The following is a 25758-nucleotide window of genomic DNA, read 5'->3' on the forward strand; positions in this document are numbered from 1 at the left end:
GGGCTAGAAGGAACCCAGGACCCAGAGCCTGGCAGACAGGGGTCCCATCTGTGCTGTTGCTGTGGGCCGGTTGTGTGACAATGGACATACCACCTGGCAAAGCCTCTGTTTTCCTCTCTCCTTTTGGAAGAATCACTGGAGGGATCAAGGAGATTGCCCCATCCTCCTTTGCTTTTGGAGGCATTGCTTGTAAGAATGTGATAGATGCCATGCAGTGAATACTGAGGATTTGCACCCACACACTGACACATACCCCCAGGCAGGCTCCTGTGGATCCCAGCCCCAATAGAGAGGCACATTGTGTTTTCCAGTTTGTCATGTTTGTTTGTCTTTATTCATCTTTTCGGATCTTAGTCCCCCACCAGCACCCACCTACCCCATCACCAGTCCCCACTGTCTTGACCACCCAGAGCCAAAAGCCTCTTTTCCTAGGTCCGGAGTCCTCTCTCCCTCTAGGCAAAGCCTCAGTGTGGGAAAGGGACTCCCTGGCCCCCAAGGAGGTTTTCTCTCATATGTCCCCGCCGCCCCCCCTCCCTTTTCAGAACTGACATGGCTCCTGCCTCCCCTACCCCGGGTCCAACCTCTCCAGCCTGGACTGGAGCATAAGCACACTGCTCTTTCTGGAGTTCTGTAGAGGAAGTGGGAAGCCCGCCCTCCCCTATCAGAACGGGGATTAGGGAGCATTCTGTCAAGGGAAAGTATGAGGAGGAAGAGGGACACTCGCGGGGACTGTGCTGGGACTTCCGGCCTGGGAGGCAGGGAATAAGGCTTTAAGGCCAGTCGTCCCTGGGGCACCCCAAGGATTCCAGGGTTGAAGGCTCATTCAGGGGTTCCCGTTACGTTGTGGCCGCAGACACCCGGGACTGCGGTGGAGCTCTGCTCAACCTAGGTCTGCGAGTTGGGCGACCTCTCGCTCGAGCCGGCTGCAGAGCTCTAGGCGGCTCCGCCAGCGCTGCCGCACCCCAAGGAGTCCCCAGCTGGTGGCTTCCGCGGAAGACCGCGAGTCCAGCGCCCGCAGCAGGCGCGGCAGGTCGCGTAGCAGGCGGTAGCGCGGCAGAGCGCGCAGCGGCTGGGGGATGTCACCTTTGGCGCAGAGGCGACTGAAGTAAGCGAGCAGCAGCAGCGGGCGCGGGGCAGCGTGGAGCAGGGCGAGCAAGGGCGCGGTGCGGAGGCTGGGGTCGCTGGCGGGGCAGAGGCCGGCGCTGCTCCACAGCAGCAGCACCGTGCCCTGCTCCCGTGCCACGCGCTCCCGTGCCGCCCAGAGCCACGGCAGCGAGCCCACGCGCGCGACGTGACTCCCCTCCCACAGGTCCACGATCACGTCGCGCCCGCCGCCCAGCGCTGCCCGCAGCAGTTCAGCCAGCGCTCCCACCAGGCGCCGCTGAGCCTCAGAGTCCGCCGCGTGCAGGAGCAGCACTGGCCGTACTGGGCCCTGGCCTGGTGGCAGGGAGGAACAGATGAAGGGGTGCGAGCTGAGGGACAGCTCAGCCCTCTCCTCCCCAGTCTCTCAGGATACCGTAGGGTGCTCGCCTCTCGCCTTCACCCCTTATTTGTTCTGGGGGTTGGTACACAAAGCAGCCCTAGACTATAGGTGCCCCTGGGCTAATTAGATAAAGACGCCCCTTCCAAAGACAGGGCCAGGGCTCTAGGATGGATAAGTACAGCCCAGGCTGGATTTCTCCCCACTATCCTTTTGTCCACAGACTCCATACAGTGACAATCAGCTCAAGGGGCCCTTTGCCCTACCTTAACCATTCCTGTCCACTTGGGTACCAGAGGCTCCCTGCTTGGGTAACAGAGACTGGGTGCAATACACAAAGCTCAGACAGGGGAGGATGAGGGAACAGCTAGCCCCGGAGCTGGGCAGGTCTGACTTTGGTGAGCTTACCTGACTGTGGGTGCCGGCAGGTGAAGGCCAGAACAACACCCAGTAGGGCGAGGAGGGCCAGCAGTGCCAGGATCAAGAGCCCCAGGTGTCTGTTAGAGACTGAGTCAAGTAGGGTGAGGCCCACCCAGTTCCTCAGTGCCCAACCTCCCTCTTATCTCCCTCTCCCCAAGAACTTACCATCCGGACACAAGAGGTGCTTCCAGGCAAACTGGACATCTGATCGCCACACCTAAGGGCCCAGAACCCCACACCCCTGTGAGTCAGGCATCTTCTCCTCCCAGAGGAGCTGAGTGAAGCATGGAGCTGGGGGAGAGGGGAGTTGCACTGGCTAGGGAATTCTTCTGGGGTGGGTTTGTGTCTGTTTCAGCTCCTGGCCTTGCACAGAACAGGTCAAGGGTGGCAAACTCAAGTGTGACAGGGGCCAAACTCGAAAAGTAAACTTAAAGTTGACCAAGGCTGCTGTGAGGACCTGGAGAGCACAGGCCCTGACTGAAGCAATCAGATGGCACTGAGCTCCAGGCATTGTCACCGTGCCAGAATGTGGACATACAGCACCAGGTTTTCGGATTTTTCAACAGAAGCCAGAAATCCAGCTTTGTTCATATATGCGTAATAGTGGTATTATTAGTAATAGTCAGGGTAAATAGTGGTAAGCAATTTCGATTTAAAACACTGTGGTGGCCAAACCAAACATTTTTGCAGAATGGATTTTCCATGGGTGGGTGCCACCAGGGGAGTAGAAGCCAGGGCTTTGTATGTAGAGTGAGGGTAGGTTTTCTTACCAGGACACAGCGCCCTGGCCTCAGGAAGGGAATGATGAGGTCTAGTGTCACCGGGCTTGAGCCCTGGGCCTGTAGAAACAAAGAGCAGAAAGGCTGTCCCCAGGGAGGCGGATCTTGCCCTGTCTGGCCTTAAGTCTTTGCCCCTGCTGTTCCTCCCCACCACACCCCAACCCCACCATCCTACGATGCTTAGGCCAAGTGCCACCTCTGACAAAAAGGTTTCCCCAGCCACTCTGGTTCCCACTGATCTTTCCCAGAGCTCAGCTCCTGCTGCAGTCAAGCACTTGTCAACAGACAGACTCTGAGTGTGTCCTCTGTGCCAAGCCCTGAGGAAAAAAGGCGGGTACAGACATTGTCTCTGTCCTCTAGTGGCTCACAAACCAGGGAGGCTAATTTATCTGCTGCCTCACTTTACTCTCCTGCACGGCTGAAGAGGTATCACAAGGTATCATTGAAAAGAATGTAAGTTTTGCCAGGCACAGTGGCTCATGCCTGTAATCCCAGCACTTTGGGAGGCTGAGGCAGGCGGATCACCTGAGGTCGGGAGTTCAGACCAGCCTGACCAGCATGGAGAAATCCTGTCTACTAAAAATACAAAATTAGCTGGGCGTGATGGCGTATGCCTGTAATCCCAGCTACTTGGGAGGCTGAGGCAGAAGAATCACTTGAGCCTGGGAGGCAGAGGTTGCAGTGAGTCAAGATCACACCATTGTACTCCAGCCTGGGCAACAAGAGTGAAATTCTGTCTCAAAAAAAAAAAAAAAAAAGAGCGTAAGTTTTGGAGGTCAGGAGACCTGGGTTCAGGCTTAGCTATTGCCTTTGTAGTCCCTAGCTAGGTGGTCTTTGCAAGGAGACAGGTTACCTCTCTTTCCTAAGCTTCACTTTCCTCATTTTTATTTATTTATTTTTGAGACAGAGTTTTGCCCAGTAGCTCAGGCTGGAGTGCAGTGCCGCAATCTCAGCTCACTGCAACTTCCATCTCCCCTGTTCAAGCTATTCTCCTGCCTCTGCCTCCTGAATAGCTGCAATTACTGGTGCATGCTACCACGCCACCATGCTAATTTTTGTATTTTTTAGTAGAATGGGGTTATGCCATGTTGGCCAGGCTGGTCTCAAACTCCCGACCTCAGGTGATCTGCCTACCTCAGCCTCCCAAAATGCTGGAATTACAGGTGTGAACCACTGCACCTGGAATACTTTCCTCATTTTTATATGGGGGATAGTAATCTTTATTTTACTGGGTTATTGAGAGCATCAGATGGGTATAGGCACATGGATGTCTTTTTAAATAAACACAATGTATATTCATTTATTGGTAACAGGTATTATTAATCTGTGAGCTCCTTAACTGCTATATACTTGTATCTCCCAGAGCCTGCTACAGGGTGGGCACAATGCATCCTGAATTGGATAGAATTTTAATTAACTTTTTTTTTTTTTTAAGAGTCAGAGTCTCATGCTGTCATTCAGGCTGGAGTACAGGGGGCTGATCATAGCTCAGTGCAGCCTCGAACTCCTGGCCTCACACAGTTCTCCCGCCTCAGCTGGGACTACAGGAGTGAGACACTGCACCTGGCCATCTTAAGCATGACTTAGTCTTACATATTGTGTTGCTATCACCTGACTGCTTGGGAGCGCTCATACAATGTAAAACAAACGAATAAGTTGCAAGTGAGCATTTAAGAACTGGAAAGAGCTAGTCATGCTTAGTCAGCTTGGTGCTGTGGTATTGAGGGTGTATTTGACTGTGGTTTTTATATTAGACACATGGAATAGATAGTCTGATAAACTGCGCCTAGTCCACAAAACAGGTGAAATCTGTCAATAGTTTACAGGATTGTGCAAAGAGCCCATCAGCTGCTTGGGCTCTGCCTCCTGGGATGGAGAACATCTGCACAGGTGCCTCGTGGAGGCAGGAGAGCAGTGGTAGTGGACAGCTGGGTTCGAGGGAAGGCATCAATATAAAATGTTGTTCGGGTAGGCTAGAGCAGTGGTCCCTGACATTTTTGGCACCAGGGATTGGTTTCATGGAAGAAAATTTTTATACAGGTTGAAGGGGTTGGGATCAGGGGTGGCGGGGGATGGTTTCAGGATGAAACCACCTCAGATCATCAGACATTAGATTCTCTTAAGTAGCTCGCAACCTAGATCCCTTGCATGTGCAGTTCACAGTAGGGTTTGTGCTCCTATGAGAATCTAATGCAGCCACTGATCTGACAGGAGGCGGAGCTCAGGCAGTAATGCCGGCTCACCCTCCACTCACCTCCTGCTGTGTAGCCCAGTTTCTCACAAGCCACAGACGGGTACTGGTCTGCAGCTCAGGGACTGGGGACCCCTGGGTTAGAGAACACCTGAATGTGGGAGGGCCAGTCCCTTGCCTCTGTTATTCCTGTAAATTCAGAAACTGAAAGGATTAGAAACCGTTCCCTTGAGGACCCCACTGTCAGCAAGTCAGCTGAACGAAGGCTGATCATGTAAATAAAGTAACCAGATGGTAGGAGTCAGGGATTTTTTTTGTTTCTAACTTTCCAGGGTCTATCTCAATGAGGTGACAAGGAAATTGGGAGCTGTGCTCTGAACAACAGGACCTAGTAAGGGCGAGGCCATACCTGGCTGACAGTGTACACGGGGGGCACCAAAGTCTCCTGCCCCAAGTCTTCATGGCTCCAGGCAGCACTGAAGGTGGCATGCGTTCTTGAGGAGAAGTGAAGGATCAGCTGTTGGGCTTGGGTATCCATGCTCACATTCCAGGATGTGAGAGACCCTGTTTGGGGCGGGGTGGGGAAGGTTGATAGGAGCTGGGCTTCAGGTGATGAATTCAGGACTGGGCTAGGGTTTAGCTTGGTCACAGTTGGTGAGAATGAAATGGGGCAGGAGCTCCCGGCAGAGGTCCCTTGTAGGCTCACCAGTCTGGTGGGGGCATTCAACATGGTTGCTGTTTCCAAAAGAGAACTGAGAAATACAGGAAGCACAGCTTAGCAAGTCCATGCAGTACCCAGGACCCCCACATCTTTTCTCAGTCATGGTCGTACCTTGAAGCAGAGCTGGGGGTGCAGGTCCACCTTCTCCAAAACATACCACTGTGGGAGGAGAGGTGAATTTGTCAGGGAGAAAATCCCTGGGCCCCAGCCCTGCCCACCCTAGTCCTGCAGGGGGTGGGGGGCATCCTCACCCCCTCTGACTCTTGAGCTGTGGCATTCGGGAAGTCTTTGCAAACGGTGTGCCAGTTGTGCCTCTGGCAGAGGGCAGCTTCCAGCTTCAGTGGGCAGCGGAGTGTCAGGGCCATGACCATCTGAGTGTGCTGGCTGTAGTCAGTGAAATGCACTGACTTCCAGAAGTCTGAGCCATCTGGGAAAGTGTCAGGGTCAGTGGGTGAGGGTCAGCCCTGCTTCAGCCCCACCTTGCCACCCACATCCTGGGGTCAGCAGATGATGTTTGCAAAAGTAACCAGCACTATTCCTGGCCTGAACAGGTATTCAAGCAATGAGCATCCCTTTCATTATCTTTCTTTTTCTTTTCTTTTTTTGAGGCAGAGTCTCACTCTGTCACCCAGGCTGGAGTGCAGTGGTCCAATCTAGGCTCATAGCAACCTCTGCCTCCCAGGTTCAAGCAATTCTTATGCCTCAGTATCTGAGATTACAGGCGTGTTCCACCAAGCCCAGCTAATTTTTCTAATTTTAGTAGAGACAGGGTTTCACCATGTTGGCCAGGCTGGTCTCGAACTCCTGACCTCGTGTCCCACCTGCCTCAGCCTCCCAAAGTGCTGGGATTACAGGTGTGAGCCACCATGCCCAGCCCCCTTTCATTATCTTTCTGTTTTTGTTTTGTTTTGTTTGTTTTTGAGACAGATTCTCACTCTGTTGCCCAGGCTGGAGTGCAGTGGCCTGATCTCAACTCACTACAACCTCCGCCTCCTGAGCTCAAGCGATTCTCCTGTCTCGGCCCCCCAAGTAGCTGGGACTACAGGCATGTACTACCACACCCGGCTAATTTTTTCTATTTTTAGTAGAGATGGGGTTTCACCATGTTGGCCAGGGTGGTCTCGAACTCCTGACCTAAGATGATCTGCCCGCCTCAGCCTCCCAAAGTGCTGGGATTACAGGTGTGAGCCACTGCATCTGGCCTCATTATCTTTCTATCCAGCTGTCTCTCTCCTCTCCTTCCCAGGTCTACATTCTGGCCAGCTCCTTGCTTCTCCCCAAACTTGAAATCTGCTTAGGGTCCTCTCAGAACCAGGAATGCCTACCCCTCCTATCTCTGTTTCCAAATCCTGCTCTTTTTCTGACCCCAGCTCAGGTGCCACTTACTCCCCCTAAGAGGCCTTCTCTGCTTACAATGGCCCTTTTTAAGCTTCTCCCCTTCCTGAGTTATTGCCCTACAGCCTAATCCTTATTTATAACCCTACCCTGTAAATTCTGTAAGCTGCTTTGTGCAATCACTTGTGTCTGAGTGTCCTGCCTCTCCTTGAGAAAAACAACTTGAATACAGCACTTCAGACATGAATGGCCACTTTCACATGTAATATTTAACTCAAGCTTCACAAACACTTTGAAGGCAGAGCAGGTATTGAGATTTTAGATGAGGAAAGTGAGGCTCAGAGAACAACTGACAGAACTGGGATGGGAACCGGGTCTTCTGGCCCATCCTCTTAGGAAACCAGAATCTCCTAGGCCTCATATTTCTAAACTTCTTAACAGTGCTGCAGCACTCAGCACTCTCTGATCTATTGCCAAGCTGACTGGTAGACTTGGCAGCCCTTTTCCCCCACTGACTCCAGGGTAAGTACCTGCGTACCTTCTGGGGGCTTCCACCAACACAGGTGTGAAGGGTGTTTATGTGTGTGTGTAGGAGACAGAGACAGAGGGTGTGTACATGCACAAGGGTGCATGTTAGCCACACTCACAGGCTTCTGGCCAGCTCTGGAAGGGACATCTTTTGCGCCTCACAGTGTCCTCTTGCAGGTAGGATGCCTGGGGGAACAGGGGAGCAGGTGGGAAGGGTCAGAGGAAAGGCTTTTCCAATCTCGCTCAGACCTAAAACTCATTCCGGCTTTACCTTATTGTGAAACAAGCTGCTTGAGCAGGCTAGGCACTGAACAGGGTGGGCAATGTGGGGTGGGGACAAGGGTGGGGAGGAACTCCAGAACATAGGAGAGAGATCAGCAAGTGAGGGGCTGACTCCTCTTCCTCCTAAAGAGAACTATCCCCAGAAAGAGGGAAATCCTGAAGTCACATTTCTCAGCTTTGGCCTTCTCTGACCTCTACTCTCAGCTATCCCCGAGGTACCCAGTGCTCTGTGTCGGCTCCTGACTCTGGAATACCCAAATGCCCACCTGCTGTCCACCCTGGTAATTGCTCATGGCTCTAGGTCTCTGCCAGCACCCTCCCTTAGGTCTCCCAGGTGACAATCTCCCTTGCCTTTTCTGTCTAGTCCAAAGAAAACTTTCTGCTATGTTCCTTAGACTTGTAAAGAGAGAAGGAGGACTGCCACAGAGGCTTAGAGGGGACAAGACTTTTGGGGCCATATAGAACCTTGCAGTGGCCATGCACACACTCCTTCCTTGGCTCCTCAGAACACACAGCGATGATAGCTGTCTATTCTGGCTCTGTGGGCTGAGGCCATATCTGGGCCAGGGAAAGCTGGGTTTGGATGGGGCTGAGGTTGGAATCACCCTAAGGTCCAGTGTTCAGCAGGATCCTTCCACCTCTGACCCAGTGTGTGGCTCACAGCCAAGCTGGCGCCAGTCTTCCTAAGCATGCCAGTAACACCCAGCCCTTTTAAAACCTGACTTACTAGAGATATGCTTGACCAACTGTACTACCTTGGGGGCCTAGGAGCAGAGCCACGGACAGCCCACACCTTTTCCTTTGCTCACCTCTATGCACAGACAGGGCAGAAGGAATTCATAAGACAGTTCTACAGTGTGGCCCCCAGACACGATTTTCTGTGGATGAAGCACCAAAGGAAGACAAAAGATGCCTCAGAAAGAGCATAACACACAGATAGGGTAGGAGGGAGCTGGGATCTCGGTCAAAACACACCATGTTTTCCCTCTTATATGAGACACTTGTACTAAGAAATCTCCTCTCAAAGATTCTCTGCTTAGTAATCTAACCATTAGCTCTAGGTGCTCTAGGTGTAGCTGGGGGGAAGGAGACTGGGAATACATTCCTTTATTGAGGCCCTACTATATGCCAAGGAGTGTGGTGGGTGCTAGAAGCATTAAATCAATTAACTCCATGCAAGCATCACAGTGACCTTATGAAGTATCCTCACTGATATAAAAATGTAGCGAGCTGAGGGCTCAGGGGTACAGCAGCAGTCCTTGCAAATGGTACCAACTGTATACAATGGCATTCATGACAAAGGGAGGTTGAGGTGGGATGTTAGGGCCCAGGTTGGGAGAATGGGAGACACCTCATTCTCTGAGAGACAGGAGCAAAGGGAAGGAGATGGAAGGGTACCAAGACAGATGTGACCATTTTGTTATGTTCTCTGGGGGAACCACTTAGGGGAACTAAAAAGGCTTTTCAAAAAAAAAATTTTTTTTTTTAGATGGAGTCTTGCTCTGTCATCAGGCTGGAGTGCACTAGCGCCATCCTGGGTCACTGCAACCTCTGCGTTGTGGGTTCAAATGATTCTCCTGCCTCAGCCTCCCAAGTAGCTGGGACTATAGGTGTGCACCACCATGCCCAGCTAATTTTTGTATTTTTAGTAGAGGTAGGGTTTCACTATGTTGGCCAGGATGGTCTCAATCTCTTGACCTTGTGATCTACCCGCCTCAGCCTCACAAAGTGCTGGGATTACAGGCATGAGCCACCGTGCCTGGCCTTAAATTTTTAATTACAATTCCTTTTTCTTACTTGTCACTAACTTGAAGCTCAAGAAAAGGCTTCTTAATGTCTGAGTCACACTGAGGATCCTCTCACTGGGGGTAAATACCATACTAATTTCTCTGCTCATTTATGGTCATTCATGGCTGCTCCAGGTCTCTGCCTCCCTTTCCTTTTCTTACAGGTGACAAGGCCCTCTGCCTTTTCTGTCTAGTCCAAGGAATTCTTTCTTTAAAAATTTTTTTTTTCAATGTAGCAGCAGGATTTCACTATGTTGTCAAGCTAGTCTTACACTCCTGGCTTCAAGCAATCCTCTTGCCTTGGCCTCCCAAAGTGCTGGGACCACAGGTGTAAGCCACCATGCCAGGTCCAAAGAAGTCTTAATGATAGAGCCTTCAGCTTGTAAGGAGGTCTTGGACAGTTTACCTTCCCTTTCTGGGCCTCAGTTTCCCCATTTGTACAATGGGTGGCCTCTCTTGCTAGCACTGTGTGATCGGGCTTTTTATAGGGGGATGTCATGCCATACCTGGACATCATAGGGACTGCTCAGCTCTTCACACTGCAGTGCCCACTGGTGACAAAGACGCACACTGACCTCAGGGCCTGAAGGTATAGTCACCCGAATAGCCCTGGCCTCATGCAGCAAATCAAAGGAGAACTCGGGCCCTGGGGAGAGGAAGGACTCAGTGGCCTTACCTCTTGACCTTAGCATCGGTACCACTCAGCTGAATCCATCTCCTGTTCCAACCCTGTCCCCACCTCTGTGCCTTTGTGACTCCAATCTAGGAAGACTTTTCCATGCCTCTGGATCCGAAGGTTGGGTCCTTTTAGAGCGAAATCCCTTGTGGGAGATATCTGGAGAGGGGATGGACATGTGATGGCTCTTCTCAGACAGGCGATGACTACGCAGCAGCTTCCTCTAAAGGCAGAGAACAAGGTTGGTCTCAGGCCAGGAATTGGGAAACCTGGCTTCTGTTTCTGCCTCTGGAACCTGAGGCACCACAGGCAAGTTGCTCAAACTCTTTTGGCCTCAGTTTCCCTAGCTGTGTAATAGACAGAATACTTTATCTCCATACTCTCTCACATGGCTGGAGAACCAAATGAGAAGCCAGAAAGCAAAGGTCTGTGGGGCATTGGGTAGGGTTGGAACTGACAGGGAGAGTACCTGAGCAGGTGCTGGGATCTTGTGTTTCCTACAGAACTTGAATGTGGAAGACTTTTTAGATTTCTGCACCAGGAGGCCGAAGAAGCCCCACTGAAGACCTGTGTGGGGGGCAGGGAGACATATTTACTATTTAGCCCCCATTACCCCTCCCCTACCTGGAGATGTGGCCCAGTGTTAGATAGTAAGTCATTTTAAATCAAGGAGGGTAAGGGTGTCAAGTTCTTTAGTCTTGAAAATTATGATGCAATCAAGAAAGGATTAATTTCTTAAGTATTGAAAAAACGATATATACAAAGATATTCATTTTAGCATTTTTTTCTTTTTTGTTTTTTGTTTTTTGGAGATAGGGTTTTGTTCTGTCACACAGGCTGGAGTGCAGTGGCACAATCATTGCTCACTGCAGTCTTGAACTCTTGGGCTTAAGCAATCCTCTCACCCTAAGTAGCTGGGACTACAGGCATGTGCCACCACACCTAGCTAGTTAAATTTCTTGTTGTTGTTGTTGAGACAGGGTCTAACTATGTTGTCCTGGGTGGTTTCAAACTCCTGCGCTCAAGTGATCCTCCCATCTTGGCCTCCCTAAGTAGCTGGGAGTACAGGCAAGCATCACCATGCATGGCTAATTTTTTTTTTTTTTTTTTTTTTTTGAGACAGAGTTTCACTCTCGTTACCCAGGCTGGAGTGCAATGGCACGATCTTGGCTCACCGCAACCTCCGCCTCCTGGGTTCAGGCGATTCTCCTGCCTCAGCTTCCTGAGTAGCTGGGATTACAGGCACGCGCCACCATGCCCAGCTAATTTTTTTGTATTAGTAGAGACGGGGTTTCACAATGTTGACCAGGATGGTCTCGATCTCTTGACCTCGTGATCCACCCGCCTCGGCCTCCCAAAGTGCTGGGATTACAGGCTTGAGCCACCGCGCCCGGCCATGGCTAATTTTTAAAAAGCATTTTTTTCATAGAGATAGGGTATCACTATGTTGCCCAGGCTGGTTCTGAACTCCTGGACTCAAGTAATCTCCCTGCCTTGGCCTCCCAAAGCATTGGGATTACAGGTGTGAGCCACCACACCTGGCCTGTAGCATTGTTTCTTTTTTTGTTTTTTTAAACAGAGTCTCACTCTGTTGCCCAGGCTGGAGTGCAATGGTGTGATCTCAGCTCATTTCAACCTCCATCTCCTAGGTTCAAGGAATTCCCCTGCCTCAGCCTCCCAAGTAGCTGAAATTATAGGCATGCGCCACCATGCCTGGCTAATTTTTGTATTTTTAGTAGAGATGGGGTTTCACCATGTTAGCCAGGCTGGTCTCAAACTCCTACTCCTGACCTCAGGTGATCTGCCCACCTCGGCCTCTCAAAGTGCTGGGATTACCAGGCATGAGTCACAGTGCCCAGCCCTATAGCATTATTTCTAACAGCAAACAATGAGAAAAATTAGAAACTGCCCATTATTTTTTATTTATTTATTTATTTTTTTTGACACAGGGTCTCACTCTGTCATCCAGGCTGGAGTGCAGTGGCACTATCTTGGCTTACTGCAACCTCTGCCTCCTGGGTTCAGGTAATCCTCCCACCTCAGCCTCCCAAGTAGCTGGGACTACAGGTGTGCACCATCACATCCAGCTAATTTTTGTATTTTTTTGTAGAGATAGAGTTTTGCCATGTTGGCCAGACTGGTCTCTGGACTCAAGCGATCTACCCACCTTGGCCTCCCAGGGTGCTGGGTTTACAGCCGTGAACCACCACACCCAGCCCAGAAACTGCCAATTCTTTTTTTTTTTTTTTTTTTTTTTTTGAGACAGAGTTTCACTTTTGTTGCCCAGGCTGGAGTGCAATGGGATAATTTTGGCTCACTGCAACCTCTGCCTCCAGGGTTCAAGCGATTCTCCTGCCTCAGCCTCCCAAGCAGCTGGGATTATAGGTGCCTGCCACCATGCCCTGATAATTTTTTTGTATTTACTTTAGTAGAGACGGGGTTTCATTCGCTTCCCAGAATTAGCCTCCCAAAGTGCTGGGATTACAGGTGTGAGCCACTGTGCCTGGCCCAGAAACTGCCAATTCTTAAGAATGCAAGGGCATTTAGTATGTACCAGGCACTGAGCTGAGCAATTAAAATATAGCGTTGAATAAGAAAGAAGATACTGCTTTACAAATAGAAGGTAATAACAGTAAATTCATAGCTTTTAATTCCAAAAATCTCAGCTGAAAAAAATTAATACCTTCACAAAATTGTATGACTGCACTTGTGAATATCTGTCATAGCACGCTATTTTAGGATGATCCAAGTCTCTTTTGAGGTTAAAACAAGAAAAATATCTGTTCTAGTAAGTCCCACTTGCCTCAGCCTAAGTGGCCCCTCAGAATGTCCCCAATTCATCTCTTCACTGAGAATGGTCCAAGGGGCTGTTTCTCATACCTGAGTGACCTGACAGTAGATGCTGGCACAAACAGCGGGAACAGTGCCAGACTCGTGCACACCAACGCTTTGTGGAGAAGCAGGCCCACCAAGTGCAGCAAGGGATATGGGCAGCACTTCCTGGGAAAGATGGAAGGGAAAGTAAATGATAGGGTCTAAGAAGGTTCCTCCTACCTCAGACAAGCTGGATTTGAGGCCAAGCTCTGTTACTTACATCCTGGAAGTGTGACTTTGGGGGTTACAGGACCTGTCTTAAGGGTCAAATTCCTCATTCATAAAGCAGGTCTGTTATAAAAATCAAAATAGTGCATGGGAAAATGTCTTGTGAAGTATAACATACCATAAAACAGGATTATTGTTGTATTACTGATAGAAGTGAGGGACCAGTTAAGGGGAGGAAGCAACATTTACAGAGTGCTTGGAGATTTACCCATGTCTCTCATCTAATCCTCCCTATAGATCAGAAGCAACACTACATTTTAGTGTACAATCATTTCTACCATGCTACTACCCCTCAGAAACTGAGAGTCGGAGGGGGTAGGTGCACAGTGTGAGGCCACATGGGAGTCTGGCAGAACAGCAATGTGAATCCAGGCTTGTCATGATTCCAAACTTTTTTCTTGATATTGTGCTACTTCCCAGGTTGGGAACCAAAAATTATAATGGAGGGCTTGCTGGGCATCTGGAAAAACAGTGGGCATGGGGAGGAGCAATGGGGCAGGAAATGCGACTCACCAGTGAAACTGTCATCCTGAGGCAAAGGGCCCAGCAGAGAAAAGAAAGGAAAGAGCTATTATTAGGAGGGACTCCCAAAAGGAGCATTCCTGGGTTCTTTGCCTCAAATCAGCGAATTCTGAGCCCCATAGCTAATAGCCCATACCCTCTGGCTCTTTTCTTCCCAGCTCCACCCTGTCCAGGCCTTCAGCACAAAGGACCTTGGCTACCCCTTTGAGACTATGTAGAGGATACATCGAAGCTGTCACCAGAGCACAGGGACTGGGGAGGTAGCACAGGGACTGGGGAGCTAGCACAGGGCAGGCAGGGGAGCAGAGAGCTTTATGGCTGTGCCAGGCAGGTGCCCCTACCTAGCAGCAGCACCTTACCATGTGGGAGGCCAGAGGACCCCGGGTGTTCCAGTGGGGCAGGTGGGGACAGCCAATCCCAGCAGAGTCAGAGAGGTCAATGAATATCAGGAGAGGCAGGAGCAGGGCTGCTGGTCTGGAGCTCCCCATGGGCTTCTATGCAGTTAAGGCTCCTGGAACATGACTGCATGGCCTGAAGGTAGGTGGCAGGGCCTTGCTGTGCAGCAGCAAAGAACACAGAACCAGCAGGAGCCCTTGCCCGAGCCTGCCCTGGCCCCGCCCTGCCCCCGCCCTGCCCGAAAGCTCCTCCTCAATCCTAACCACCCAGCCAGGCCACATTCCTTCCCCTCCAAGTGGAAGGACTGAAGGAGGCTTGTACCCCGCAAAACCCTACTGCCCCCACCTGAAAGACAAGGGGCTCCTGCTGTGGCTGAGAAGTAATAGGAAAGGAGCTAGCATCAAGTTGGGGGGCTCACCCATTTCTTAGCCCCCTCCTACTCCTGAAACACACTGCAGATTTGACCCACCCATCAGCACACTCCTGAACTTGTGTCTCCCACGGACATGAGCTTAATCCCTTTACTTAGAGAATTAACAGATCTCTGGGTGCTAGAGATACAGAGGTGACTGAGGCACCATTTAGAGAGGGGAGAAAGAAAGCACTCTAGAATGCACGTGAACCCCATATGTATCGTGGCTTCCCACCTGGTTAACTCTCAGGACTATAACCGAGCTCTCTCTACCCATGAGCCAGGTCTAGCTCTTCTAGGCAAAGGGCTCCATACCAAAGGGGCCTCTAGCTTCAAGGACCTACTAGTCACACAGCCTGATCAGGAAGCCCCAGAACTCATAGCTGAGCCCTGGAGCAGAGGGAGTGGGCCCCATGCACTGACCTGGTTTCCTGCGGTTTCCGGTGCTGGAGAAAGGCTGACGAGGCTCCATCTTTGTGGGAACCCTCCCCATCATCCCACAGCTTCCTCCCCCTCATGGAGCATTTGAACTGTTTCAGCCCTCACCTTGGTAACACACACACTGGAAAAAAAGTTTGGGGCACATCTACCAGGTCAAGGCATCTTGATATTGTTATTGTCCCCCTGTAACTCAATCTAGACCACCTTTCAGTAGCCTAACCCCAGCCTGCTTTTGGCCAATTCTATGCCAGTCTTTAGGTTCATTGTCTGAAGGCTGCATCCTACATATTATCCTAAAAATATCCTCTAGCTTTTGAGTTCATGGAAGGATAAAAACTTATTCTTTATGTTTCTCCAAGCCTAGCAGTGGATATCATGAAGTATGTGCTGTGTAACTGAATAAATGTCACGATACATTTCAACTACGTAGTTTATCTGTTTCACACTTCACAAACCACTTTCATATTTAATCCTTCTAACCCTACTTTGTGAGACAGGTGATAATTATTGTTTTCATTTCATAAAAAGAGAGATAAGGAAGCAGACTGATAATGACTTTGTCAAGGTCAAAGTCTATAGCCCAGGGAGCTCCACTTTTGCTAGGCCCTCGCAACTCAATTCTTTTTTTTTTTTTCTTTTGAGATGGAGTCTCACTCTGCCACCCAGGGTAGAGTGCACTGGCACAATCTCGGGTCAGTCCAACCTCTGCCTCCCAAGTTCAAACAATTCTCCCACCTCAGCCTCCCAAGTAGCTGGGACTACAGCTGTGCGTCACCACACCAGGCTAATTTTTCTATTTTTAGTAGAGACGGGGTTTCACCATGTTGGCCAGGCTGGTCCCGAACTCCTGACCTAAGGTAATCTGAGCCTGCCTTGGCCTCCCAAAGTGCTGGGATTACAGGCATGAATCAGAGTGCCAGGACTTTTTTCTTTTGAGATAGTCTCGCTCTGTCATCCAGGATGGAGTGCAGTGGTGCAATCTTGGCTCACCGCAACTTCCGCCTCCCAGGTTCAAGTGATTCTTGTGCCTCAGCCTTCTGAGTAGCTGGGATTACAGTTGTGCACCACTATGCCTGGCTAATTTTTGTATTTTTAGTAGAGACAGGGTTTTGCCATGTTGGGTAGGCTGGTCTTGAACTCTTGGCCTCAAGTAATCCACCTGCCTCAACCTTTCAAAGTGCTAGGATTACAGGCATGAGCTGCTGTGCCTAGTCCCAATTCTCTATCATCCTATGGTCCCCCCTCCCATGGCCTCATCCTCCTTTGCCCTGGCAACAGTCTGCCTGACATAGACCCTAACACAGTATTGCTTTTTGGCCTTGAAGCCAATCTCTGCAAATAAAACAGTAAGATCTGAAGGGAGGAAAGGGTGGCTTGACATACCAAGTATAGGTTAGGGAGCCTTCCCCCAAATTCTACCTAACACAGTGGTTTAGAGCTATATAAATTATGTTTTTTTCTTTTTCTTTCTTTTTTTTTTCTTGAGACAGAGTCTCATTCTATCACCCAAGCTGGAGGACAATGGCATAATCACCACTTACTGCAGCCTCCACCTCCAGGGCTCAAGTGAATCTGCCTTTCACAGGCACATGCCATTTTTCCTGGCTACAGGCTCTGGCTATGATGCTCAGGCTGGTCTCCCAACTCCTGGCCTCTAGCAATTCTCCTGCCTCTGCTTCCCAGAGTGCTGGGATTACAGTTGTGAGCCACTGTGCCTGGCCAATGAGTTTTTCTAATGCTGGAGGGATGAAGTGAGAAACTTGGTTCTATTCTAAAACAATCCTTCTTCTTAACTCTTAACTTCTGATCTCTCACAGAGAAAATATTGGTTAATTTCTCCTGGTTAAGCTATAGGAGGAAAAGCAGAAAAGAAATAAAGACAAGAAAGAAATGGAGAAGGAAGGAAGGGAGGGAGGGAAGAAGGAAGAAAGGGAGGGAGGGAAGAAGGAAGAAAGGGAGGGAGGGAAGAAGGGAGGGAGGACAGGAGGAGAAGAGAGAGGGAAAGAGGAAAGAAAGGGAAGAAAAACAGCATTCCAGGACCCACTAGAAAAGTAAAAGGAATAAAGGTGAGGAAGAAATGGGGGGAAAGCAAAGGAGGTGTGCATTTTATTTATTGTCTTGCTGGTTTATTTATTGTGGACACTGTTCCAAAAAGTATTTAAGATAAGAAGCACAGGGGTGAATTCTGGCACAACCTAGGGATGGGGAGGGATGGGATCATTTGCTGAAATCCTACTATCAGGCTCTGGGTCATGCATTTTGCCCAGTTTATTTTATTTGTACTACAACCCTTGAGTTCAGTCTTATTACCCCATTTTACAGACTGGGAAATAGGAAGATTAGGTTAAGTCCAAACACAGCTAAGAGCTGAAGTCAGCCCCTCACTTGCTGATCTCTCTCCTATGTTCTGGAGTTCCTCCTCACATTGTCACACTCAGGCAGCTTGCATCATGGTTAGGTAAAGCCAGAATGAGTTTTAGGTCTGAGTGAGACTGGAAAAAGCCTTTCCTCTGACCCTCCCTACCTGCTACCCTGCCCCCCAGGCATCCTACCTGCAAGAGGACACTGTGAGGTGCAAAAAAATGTCCCTTCCAGAGCTAGCTGGAAGCCTGTCAGTGTGGCTGACATGCACCCTTGTGCACACACACGCCCTGTCTCTGTCTCCTACACACACACACACACACACATGCATAAACACACTTCACACCTGTGTTGGTGGAAGCCCCCAGAAGGCATGCAAGTACTTTCCCTGGAGTCAGTGGAGGAAAATGGCTGCCAAATCTACCAGTCAGCCTGCCAACAGATCAGAGAGTGCTGAGCGCTGCAGCACTATGAGAAGTTCAGAAATAGGAGGCCTAAGAGATGGTGTCCTAAGAGGATGGACCAGAAGACTTGGGTTCCCACCCCTGTCAATTATTCTTCTCTGAGCCTCACTTTTCTCATCTGGGACTTACCACTATGTCTTCCTGGCCCTTTCTGCCAGAACACACTATTTAGGGAGATCAGAGGGTTTCTGGACCACGTAGTTCTCAGAAAGTACTAAGCAGTGCGATACAATTGGCAGGGTTAACAATGTAAAGAAAGAAACTGAAATTGTTGGAAAGAAAGGAAAGTAGATCTTATAATCATGAGTTACCAGTGGTTAGATTTGTAGGAGAGTTGGGATTGTTTGGCAAGTGTCAATAAGGGAGGAGTAACTGTGGCTGGAATAGGTGGTGGCCAATTGGAGAAAAGGCAACAAAGGTGTGTTGTAGGGCCCTGTCTTATTGGCAGGTGGTAAGGCCTGAATCAGCTGTAGTTTGTGTCAAAATGAGCTGACCAAGACTTCATGCTTAATAGCCTTTACTTAGGGACAAAGTTGGGAGCTCAGGAAGTCCTGGCAGGCCCCTGAACATGCTTAGGATACAGTGCACTGTGGGGACCTTGGGCAGCTGTTTTTCTTGTCACAGCCTTATCTGTGCATGAACTCTGGTCAGACCATGGAGCAGTAGCTCCAGGTTCTTTCTGTAATGGCCAATTTCTAATGTCTCCTGGGACAACTCTGTTCACCCACAGGGAACCCTGGGCAGGAAGGCCCACCAATTAGATCGATGTAAACCAATAGTGGGCAAGTATCCCTTCTTTACATCTGCTCTTCCAGAAGGATCAACTTCCAGAAATTTTTTTTTTTTTGAGACAGAGTCTCGCTCTGTCACCCAGGATGGAGTGCAATGGCACAATCTCGGCTCACTGCAACCTCTGCCTCCTGGGTTCAAGCGATTCTCCTGCCTCAGCTACCTGAGTAGCTGGGATTACAGGCATGTGTCACCATGCCCGGGTAATTTTTGTATTTTTGGTAGAGACAGGGTTTCTCCATGTTGGTCAGGCTGGTCTTGAACCCCCAACCTCAGGTGATCCACCTGCCTTGGCTTCCCAAAGTGCTGGAATTACAGGTGTGAGCCACCACCCCCGGCCAACCTCCAGAATTCTGAGGCAAGAAATTATTGCTGAGAGGTACAGACTCCCCAGTCTTAGTGAGGTAGTCAACACTGCTCATCAAGGGAAGGCATTGTTACTTATTAAACCCCAACTATGTACTAGCCTGTTCATACAATTATCTATCTAAGCCTCAAAACAACCCTGGGGGTAGCTAAAATGATGCCCATGTGTCAGATTAAAAACAGAGGCTCAGGTGTCTTGCTCAAGGCAAAAGTCAGTAAAATGTCTGGCTGGAATTCACATCTATGTTGTCAGTCTAACATCAGAAACTGTTGGCCGGGCACAGTGGCTCATGCCTGTAATCACAGCACTTTGGGAGGATGAGGTGGGCGGATCACTTAAGGTAAGGAGTTTGAGACCAGCCTGGCCAACATGGTGAAACCCCTTCTCTACAAAAATTTGCCGGGTGTGAGCAGACATTGCAGTGAGCTTAGATTGTGCCACTGCACAGCCTGGGTGACAGACTGTGTCTCAAAAAAAAAAGGAAACTGTTCATTCTACTATACCACATTGCCTTGATGATCTCTAATAGTCCCTTCAACTCCTATATTCTCTAGTCCTATAAATATCAGGAAATAACCATCTTTCACATTTGTATAATACTACACAGTTCATAAAGCACTTTCACAATATTTCACCTTATTTGATCTTTTTTTTTTTTTTTAGACAGAATCTTGCTCTGTTGCCCAGGCTGGAGTGCAATGGCACAATCTTGGCTCACTGCAACCGCTGCCTCCTGGGTTCAAGCGATTCTCCTGCCTCAGCCTCCAGAGGCAGCTGGAATTACAGGCACCTACCACCATGCCCAGCTAATATTTGTATTTTTAGTGGAGACAGGGTTTCACCATGTTGGCCTGACTGGTCTCAAATTCCTAACCTCAGGTGATTAGCCTGCCTCAGCCTTCCAAAGTGCTGTGATTACAGGTATGAGCCACTGCGCCCAGCCACCTTATTTGATCTTTAAAACAATCCATGAAATACGGAGGGCTGATTTTAGTCCCATGATTGGTAGTTGCATTGGTACTTGAACATGTCTTCTGATTCAAATAATGTTCTTTCTATTAAATCAAGATCCAATAAGGGAATCTTGTTTGCTTCAGGGAACACTACAACCATGAAGCAGGAAAAAGTAATAGTAAAAGGAGAATTCCAACAACCTAAGAAGCAGAAAACTAACATAAACCAAATGATTTTGGGTGTGGTTTGCATTGTTGACAATAATTTTCATAATGGGTCTTTGACAGTACTCTAAATCCATTAAGTACTATTCCAGCTGGGCGTGGTGGCTCACGCCTGTAATCCCAGCACTTTGAGAGGCTGAGGTAGGCAGATCATCTGAGGTCAGAGTTCAAGACCAGCCTGACCAACATGGAGAAACTCCATCTCTACTAAAAATACAAAAAATTAGCCAGGCGTGGTGGCACATGCCTGTAATCCCAGCTGCTTGGGAGGCTGAGGCAGGAGAATGGCTTGAATCCGGGAGGCGGAGGCTGTAGTGAGTTAAGATCACGCCATTGCACTCCAGCCTGGGCAGCAAGAGTGAAACTCCATCTCCAAAAAAAAAAAAAATTACCATTCCAGTAACCAAAGAAATTTCAAACTATTTGCATCCCAATTCTTTAAAAATGAGCAATCTGTGGCTCGTGTACATACTGACTCCGTTATCCATACATTTCCATCAACTTCTGCTCTCCAAATTTCAACTCTACTTCAGTTTGGTTTTATCCTCTGTGAAATACACCCTGACTTTAGTTTACAATAATTCTGTCAAGAATGCATGTGAGGCCAGGCACAGTGACTCAGGCCTGTAATTCCAGCACTCTGAGAGGATGAGGCAGGAAGATCACCTGAGGTCAGGAGTTCGAGACCGGCCTGGCCAACATGGTAAGGTCCTGTCTCTACTAAGAATACAAAAATCAGGCAGGCATGGTACCACTCCCAGCTATTCAGGAGGCTGAGGCAGGAGAATCACTTGAACATGGGAGGGAAAGTTGCAGTGAGCCCTGATCATCCCACTGCACTTCAGCCTGGGGAACAGAACAAGACTCTGTCTCAAAAAAAAAAAAAAAAAATTAAAAAGAATTGCATGTGTTTTTCACACCTCTTGTGCAGTACCTAAAATCAGTAAAATAAGAACTCAAAAGCTGGGCGTGGTGGCTCATGCCTTTAATCATGAGGCGGGCAGATCACGGCGTCAGGAGATAAAGACCATCCTGGCTATCATGGTAAAACCCCGTCTCTACGAAAAATACAAAAGTTAGCCAGGTGTGGTGGCACGTGCCTGCAGACCCAGCTCTTCAGGAGGCTGAAGTAGGAGAATTGCTTGAACCTGGGAGAGGTCGCATTGAGCTGAGATCACGCCACTGCACTCTAGCCTGGGTGACAGAGGGAGACTCTGTCTCAGAAAGAAAAAAAAAAAAACGAACTTAGAATTCACGTTCCTTGAAGGAACCAGAAAGCTCAAGAATTAACATATTAACTGGGTCTGAAGGGATAATTAATAAAGCAATGTAAAAACAGAAAAGGGAAATCTTTAAGCAAAGGAAACTGGGAAACCATGAAACCTACATGGGGATCCATAAGCGGTTTAGTTGACTAAGACAGTGTGAGACTGGAAGTATTAGGAAATAATGCAGGACTGATGGATTGGGACCACTTTGGAAATCTCAGAGCTTAAGGCATTTAAATTGTACCACAGATCATAGTAGGGACTTAATGATCATGGAACAGATGATCCAGAGCTGTACTCTTGGTATACTCACTCGAATACAGGGATGCAGGAAGAGGAATGGGTATGAGGCAGAAAGGCGAAGGTCTGTTTGGGACATACTGATTTTGAGATGATAATTATGACATCTAGAGGAAGAGGTTTTAGAGTTGCAAGTACTGTCAGCCAGGCACGACGGTCACGACTGTAATCCAAGCACTTTGAGAGGCCAAGGCAGAATTTCTTGAACCTGGTATGTAGAAGTGAGCTGAGATGGCACCACTGCATTCCAGCCTGGATGAGGGAAATAAAATCCTGCCTTAAAAAAAAAAGTGACTCAGTAATAGTCACTAGGTACATACATAATGTTTATAGAACAAAATAATGACTACAACTCTGGAGAGGGCAGAGCTCCGCAATTAGAGATCTGGGCATCATCCAGACACAATAAAATCAAGTGCAAAGAGATACATACCTTCCATGCAATAAATACTGTGCGTCCGAATTTTAGGTGTGAAAGGACCTTTAGTTTAATCACAGATCTCTCCCTGTCTTTAATGTACTTGCTCCACATCATTAGATATTACGTTCACAGGTTTCACATGAATAACAAGTTTCTACTAGATTATAAACTCCCCATAAACAGAGGTACTTTAAAATTCTTTTGATTGCCATTATACAGTAGCAGACTCATTAACTAATACCCAGTTAACACTGAATGGTAAATGTGAATATCCAACTAAAAGAAGAGCCCATAACCTAAGCTAGATAAATGAGAATGGACCATTTCATAGATGGAGAGATTAAATGTCTGGCCCATGGTAGTTCTTACTAATCAGCTGTAGGTTAGAACTATGACTTAGGTTCCCCATGCCCAATCTACTTCTATGGCCACTGCTAGGTTTCTCAGCTTTTATCCATCATCTTGTAGTGTCTAAGGCCACACCTTTCACACTCTATCAAGCACCAAACACAAGGCACAGTGTCGAGAGGGCCATCTTTATTGAGATTTTTAATTAAAATGGTTTGCAGAAGAGACCACAGCCCGGAGGGGGAGCAGCTTCCCAACCGCTTCCTGACCCATGACCTACAGATGAGGAATTTGATTTATTCCCTATTTCCTTCAGTCTTGGTGGCTAAGGGGTAATGGCTGGAAATGGGGAGAATGACTGAGAGGAAGCAAGGATGAAGCTCATTCTTAAAGAAAAACCTCGAAACGCCCCAACTTCAAACAGCTGAAGTTTGTTTCACAGCTGTTGGTCACCCAGTTCTAGCCAATCAGGAATAAATTAGTTTTGCCACCTCAGCAGATTGCAACAGCTTTCCAGAACTTTGGCCTCGTCTGTACCAGGTACCAACATCACAGCTGCTAAAATCACCAGAAGGGATTTTAGAACCGCTCTATTCCTGTCCCTTCGTTCAATGAGGTCCAGGCTTCACCCCTAAGAGCAGTCCATTGGGCTTCATTTACGCTTCTTCTCCTGTGTGCTGGTGAACCAAGAGTCTAGGAGCTTCTTGCTGTAGTACAACTGCCAGGCATGCACTTGGACTGCCAACACCAACACCAGGTACATGATGGAGATGGCAGAAAAACCAAAGAGGAAACGGTAGGCCTTGCCATGGCGGTAGAGCTGCTGTGCAGCAGGGAACATCTCCATGCTGCCATAAATGAGAGGAGCAATGGAAAAGAGCCCCATGCTGATCATGGAGAGCACCAGGTAGCTAATGTTGTTGCGAGGAAAGGAGAGAAGGCCCAAAAGACAGGGCAAAATGCTCAGCAAATACGGGTATTCCCACTGATAGGGCATGGCCACCTGATGATGTGACAAGAGCCTGAGGTGTCCCACACTCATCTTGGCAACCAGCAGCAGCCATATGACCAGATGTACGTAGATCAGCTTCTTGATTTCATACTTGAGGGTCACACTGTGGGGCAGAGCAGAGGGAGAAGTACCTTTCAAATTTTTCTCACCACCAACTATATGCCAGGCAACTGTACTGGACACTGGGATACAAATTTGAATAAAGCAGCCTAGAAGCCGGGCACAAAGAACAGAGGAGGAAAAAACTAATTAGAAAATGAAGTGAAAAAGTTCTGGTAAATATATGTTCCAAGATATATGGGAACACAGGAAGGAGGCATCAACTCTGTCTGGGATGGAATGTCAGAAATAGCTATCTAGAGGCAGGTGGTATTTGAACTAGGCTCAGGAATGAGTGAAGATGGGCATTCCATGCAGGAGCACACAAGCAAAAAGGCAAAAGTATTTGTGTTCCAGGAAAGCAAGTGGTTACGTGTGGCAAGAACACATTGTAGGAGAGTAGTGGGAAATGAAGTCTCAAAGACTATGAAAGAGTTAGTTTAAAGGCAGAAGAGACCAGGCATGGTGGCTCACAACTGTAATCCAAGCACTTTGGGAGGCTGAGGCAGGACTGCTTGAGCCCAGGAGTCTGAGACCAGCCTGGCAACAAAATGAGACCCCAACTCTATAAAAAAAAATAATAATAATAATAATAACAAAATGGCAGAAGAGGAACTCAGAGTTGTGTTTAGCAAGATGACTCTGACTGCACCACAGGATTAAAGCCTGGAGGGAGAATGTATTGGCAGAGAGGAAAGGTACTCAGCCTGCCCATACTTCTCCAGCTAGATTTTTCATCTAAAGGAAGTACATACTTATCTTATTCTTCTAATTCTCTCAGGTCCCAAATGTATCCTCCTCATAACCCTAAGGGCAATGTTTCTGCTCTGGGCTAGCATGAGAACACCTGCTTAAGTTGTGAGGCCCCCTTCCCCTGGAGCCTAGAGATGTGAAGGAAATGAGGGTTCAAAGAGCTTATCATTCTTCAAAACTCGGAGAGAAAGATGTGAACATTCTGGGAGAGATAAATGGATTTAAGGAAGTAAAAATTTTAAAATTTTTATTTAAAAACATTTACTGTAGAAAATGTGGACAGGTGGAAAAAAAAAAAAAAAAACCCAGTCACCCCTAGACTTCAAGCTCCATGAAGGCAGAGAACAGTTTTTTCGTTTTTGTTTTTGTTTTTTTTTAAATAAAACTGTTTATTGAAGGTATATGCATACAAAGACCATGTCTGCTTCTGCCCTCTATTATAGCCTAGTGTCTAACACAGTGTATGATGGCTGGAAGCTCAATAATATTTGTCGAACTAGTAATCGAATGTAGAAATACCCCTTACATGGGAGTGTTTATAAAATTCATTTTAGGCAAGGCATCTTTAGGAAAGGCTGCCTTTTACTGTCTATATTCCCCCAAACGGCCCAAAATACACCTACCATATATTACGTGGTAGGCCTTATGCTACTTTCTTCACACGAATTACTGATTACTCTTTCACCAAAACCTAAAAGGCAGATTATTCTCTCCCTTTGCAGATGAGGAAGCTTAGGCTCAAATTAGACATTCGGTTTCGAAGGTGACACAGCGGGGCCAGCATCGACGTGACTTGGGAGCCCACGCGGGGCTAGATCCCCTCAAGGCACCGGGCGGATCAAGGGGTGGAGCTCGCGGGGGCGATGGGGCTTTCCAGGATTGGGGACAGGCCCGAAGCCGTCACGGGAGGAGGGGACTTGGCAGGTGTGTAGGGACTGACTGGGGAGCAAGACCCTGAGGCCGGGCGGCGTCGTTCCCAGGCCCCGCAGGTTCCTGCAGGGGAGAAGGCCTCCGTGCTCCTCGCCTCACTTCATACCTCATCTGGTAGTGCATGGCGACGTGCTCCCGGTGCTCAAAGTCGCTGCCGTCGGTGCCGGCCGCTCGCGGGCCTGCCCGAGACGCCATTGTGCCCGCCCAGAACCCCCGAACCCCTCACGAGGACCTGCTACCGAAACAACAGCGCCAAGAAGCCAGCGGACCCGATACACTCCGCCTCAGCGTAGCCGCCCAAAAACCGCGCGGCTCGACAAAAAGCACTTCCGGCCTCTCTGTCTCTGGAGGACCGACTCTGTGATCACTCCTCCCCGCGCAGGCACCCTCGTTCTC

The 25758-nt window shown here is 48.7% G+C and overlaps 2 protein-coding genes across 3 annotated transcripts; both read right to left on the reverse strand.

Annotated features, from left to right (window-relative positions):
* Positions 1–54: 54 nt before the first annotated feature.
* On the reverse strand, positions 55–15103 carry IL17RE (interleukin 17 receptor E). Its single transcript, XM_064362143.1, has 16 exons — positions 15055–15103; positions 13960–14103; positions 13080–13253; positions 10669–10766; positions 10263–10422; positions 10030–10169; positions 8546–8614; positions 7574–7640; positions 5843–6018; positions 5703–5750; positions 5577–5622; positions 5280–5434; positions 2671–2739; positions 2066–2117; positions 1889–1987; positions 55–1437 (listed from the first exon to the last, which is right to left on the reverse strand). Exons 1-16 carry the CDS (start codon positions 15101–15103, stop codon positions 881–883), a joined length of 2103 nt encoding a protein of 700 aa, XP_064218213.1. The 3' UTR covers positions 55–880.
* On the reverse strand, positions 14658–25646 carry JAGN1 (jagunal homolog 1). Of its 2 annotated transcripts, XM_064362009.1 has the most exons (4): positions 25469–25646; positions 23572–23683; positions 21813–22051; positions 14658–21445 (listed from the first exon to the last, which is right to left on the reverse strand). In XM_064362009.1, exons 1-4 carry the CDS (start codon positions 25555–25557, stop codon positions 21421–21423), a joined length of 465 nt encoding a protein of 154 aa, XP_064218079.1. In that variant the 5' UTR covers positions 25558–25646; the 3' UTR covers positions 14658–21420. The 2 variants fall into 2 exon arrangements, with proteins under 2 accessions (XP_064218079.1, XP_064218078.1); XM_064362008.1 differs by having other exon boundaries at positions 14658–22051; positions 23060–23683.
* Between the last annotated feature and the right edge of the window lie 112 nt (positions 25647–25758).

The sequence above is a fragment of the Aotus nancymaae genome, unplaced genomic scaffold (genome assembly GCF_030222135.1).
Source record: "Aotus nancymaae isolate 86718 unplaced genomic scaffold, 86718_ANA_hifiasm-v0.15.2.pri h1tg000046l, whole genome shotgun sequence".
Taxonomy (NCBI): domain Eukaryota; kingdom Metazoa; phylum Chordata; class Mammalia; order Primates; family Aotidae; genus Aotus; species Aotus nancymaae.

Bases quoted from the DNA above. Each gene is read 5' to 3' on its own strand.
- IL17RE (XM_064362143.1), bottom strand. From the start codon at position 15,103: ATGGAGCCTCGTCAGCCTTTCTCCAGCACCGGAAACCGCAGGAAACCA. The intron at 14,104-15,054 runs GTCAGTGCATGG...GCCCTGTGCTAG, and splicing joins CGGAAACCGCAGGAAACCAG to CTCCCCAGTCCCTGTGCTAC. The intron at 5,623-5,702 runs GTACGACCATGA...TGTATTTCTCAG, and splicing joins ACCCCCAGCTCTGCTTCAAG to TTCTCTTTTGGAAACAGCAA.
- JAGN1 (XM_064362008.1), bottom strand. From the start codon at position 25,557: ATGGCGTCTCGGGCAGGCCCGCGAGCGGCCGGCACCGACGGCAGCGAC. The intron at 23,684-25,468 runs GTATGAAGTGAG...TCTGCCCCACAG, and splicing joins GCCATGCACTACCAGATGAG to TGTGACCCTCAAGTATGAAA.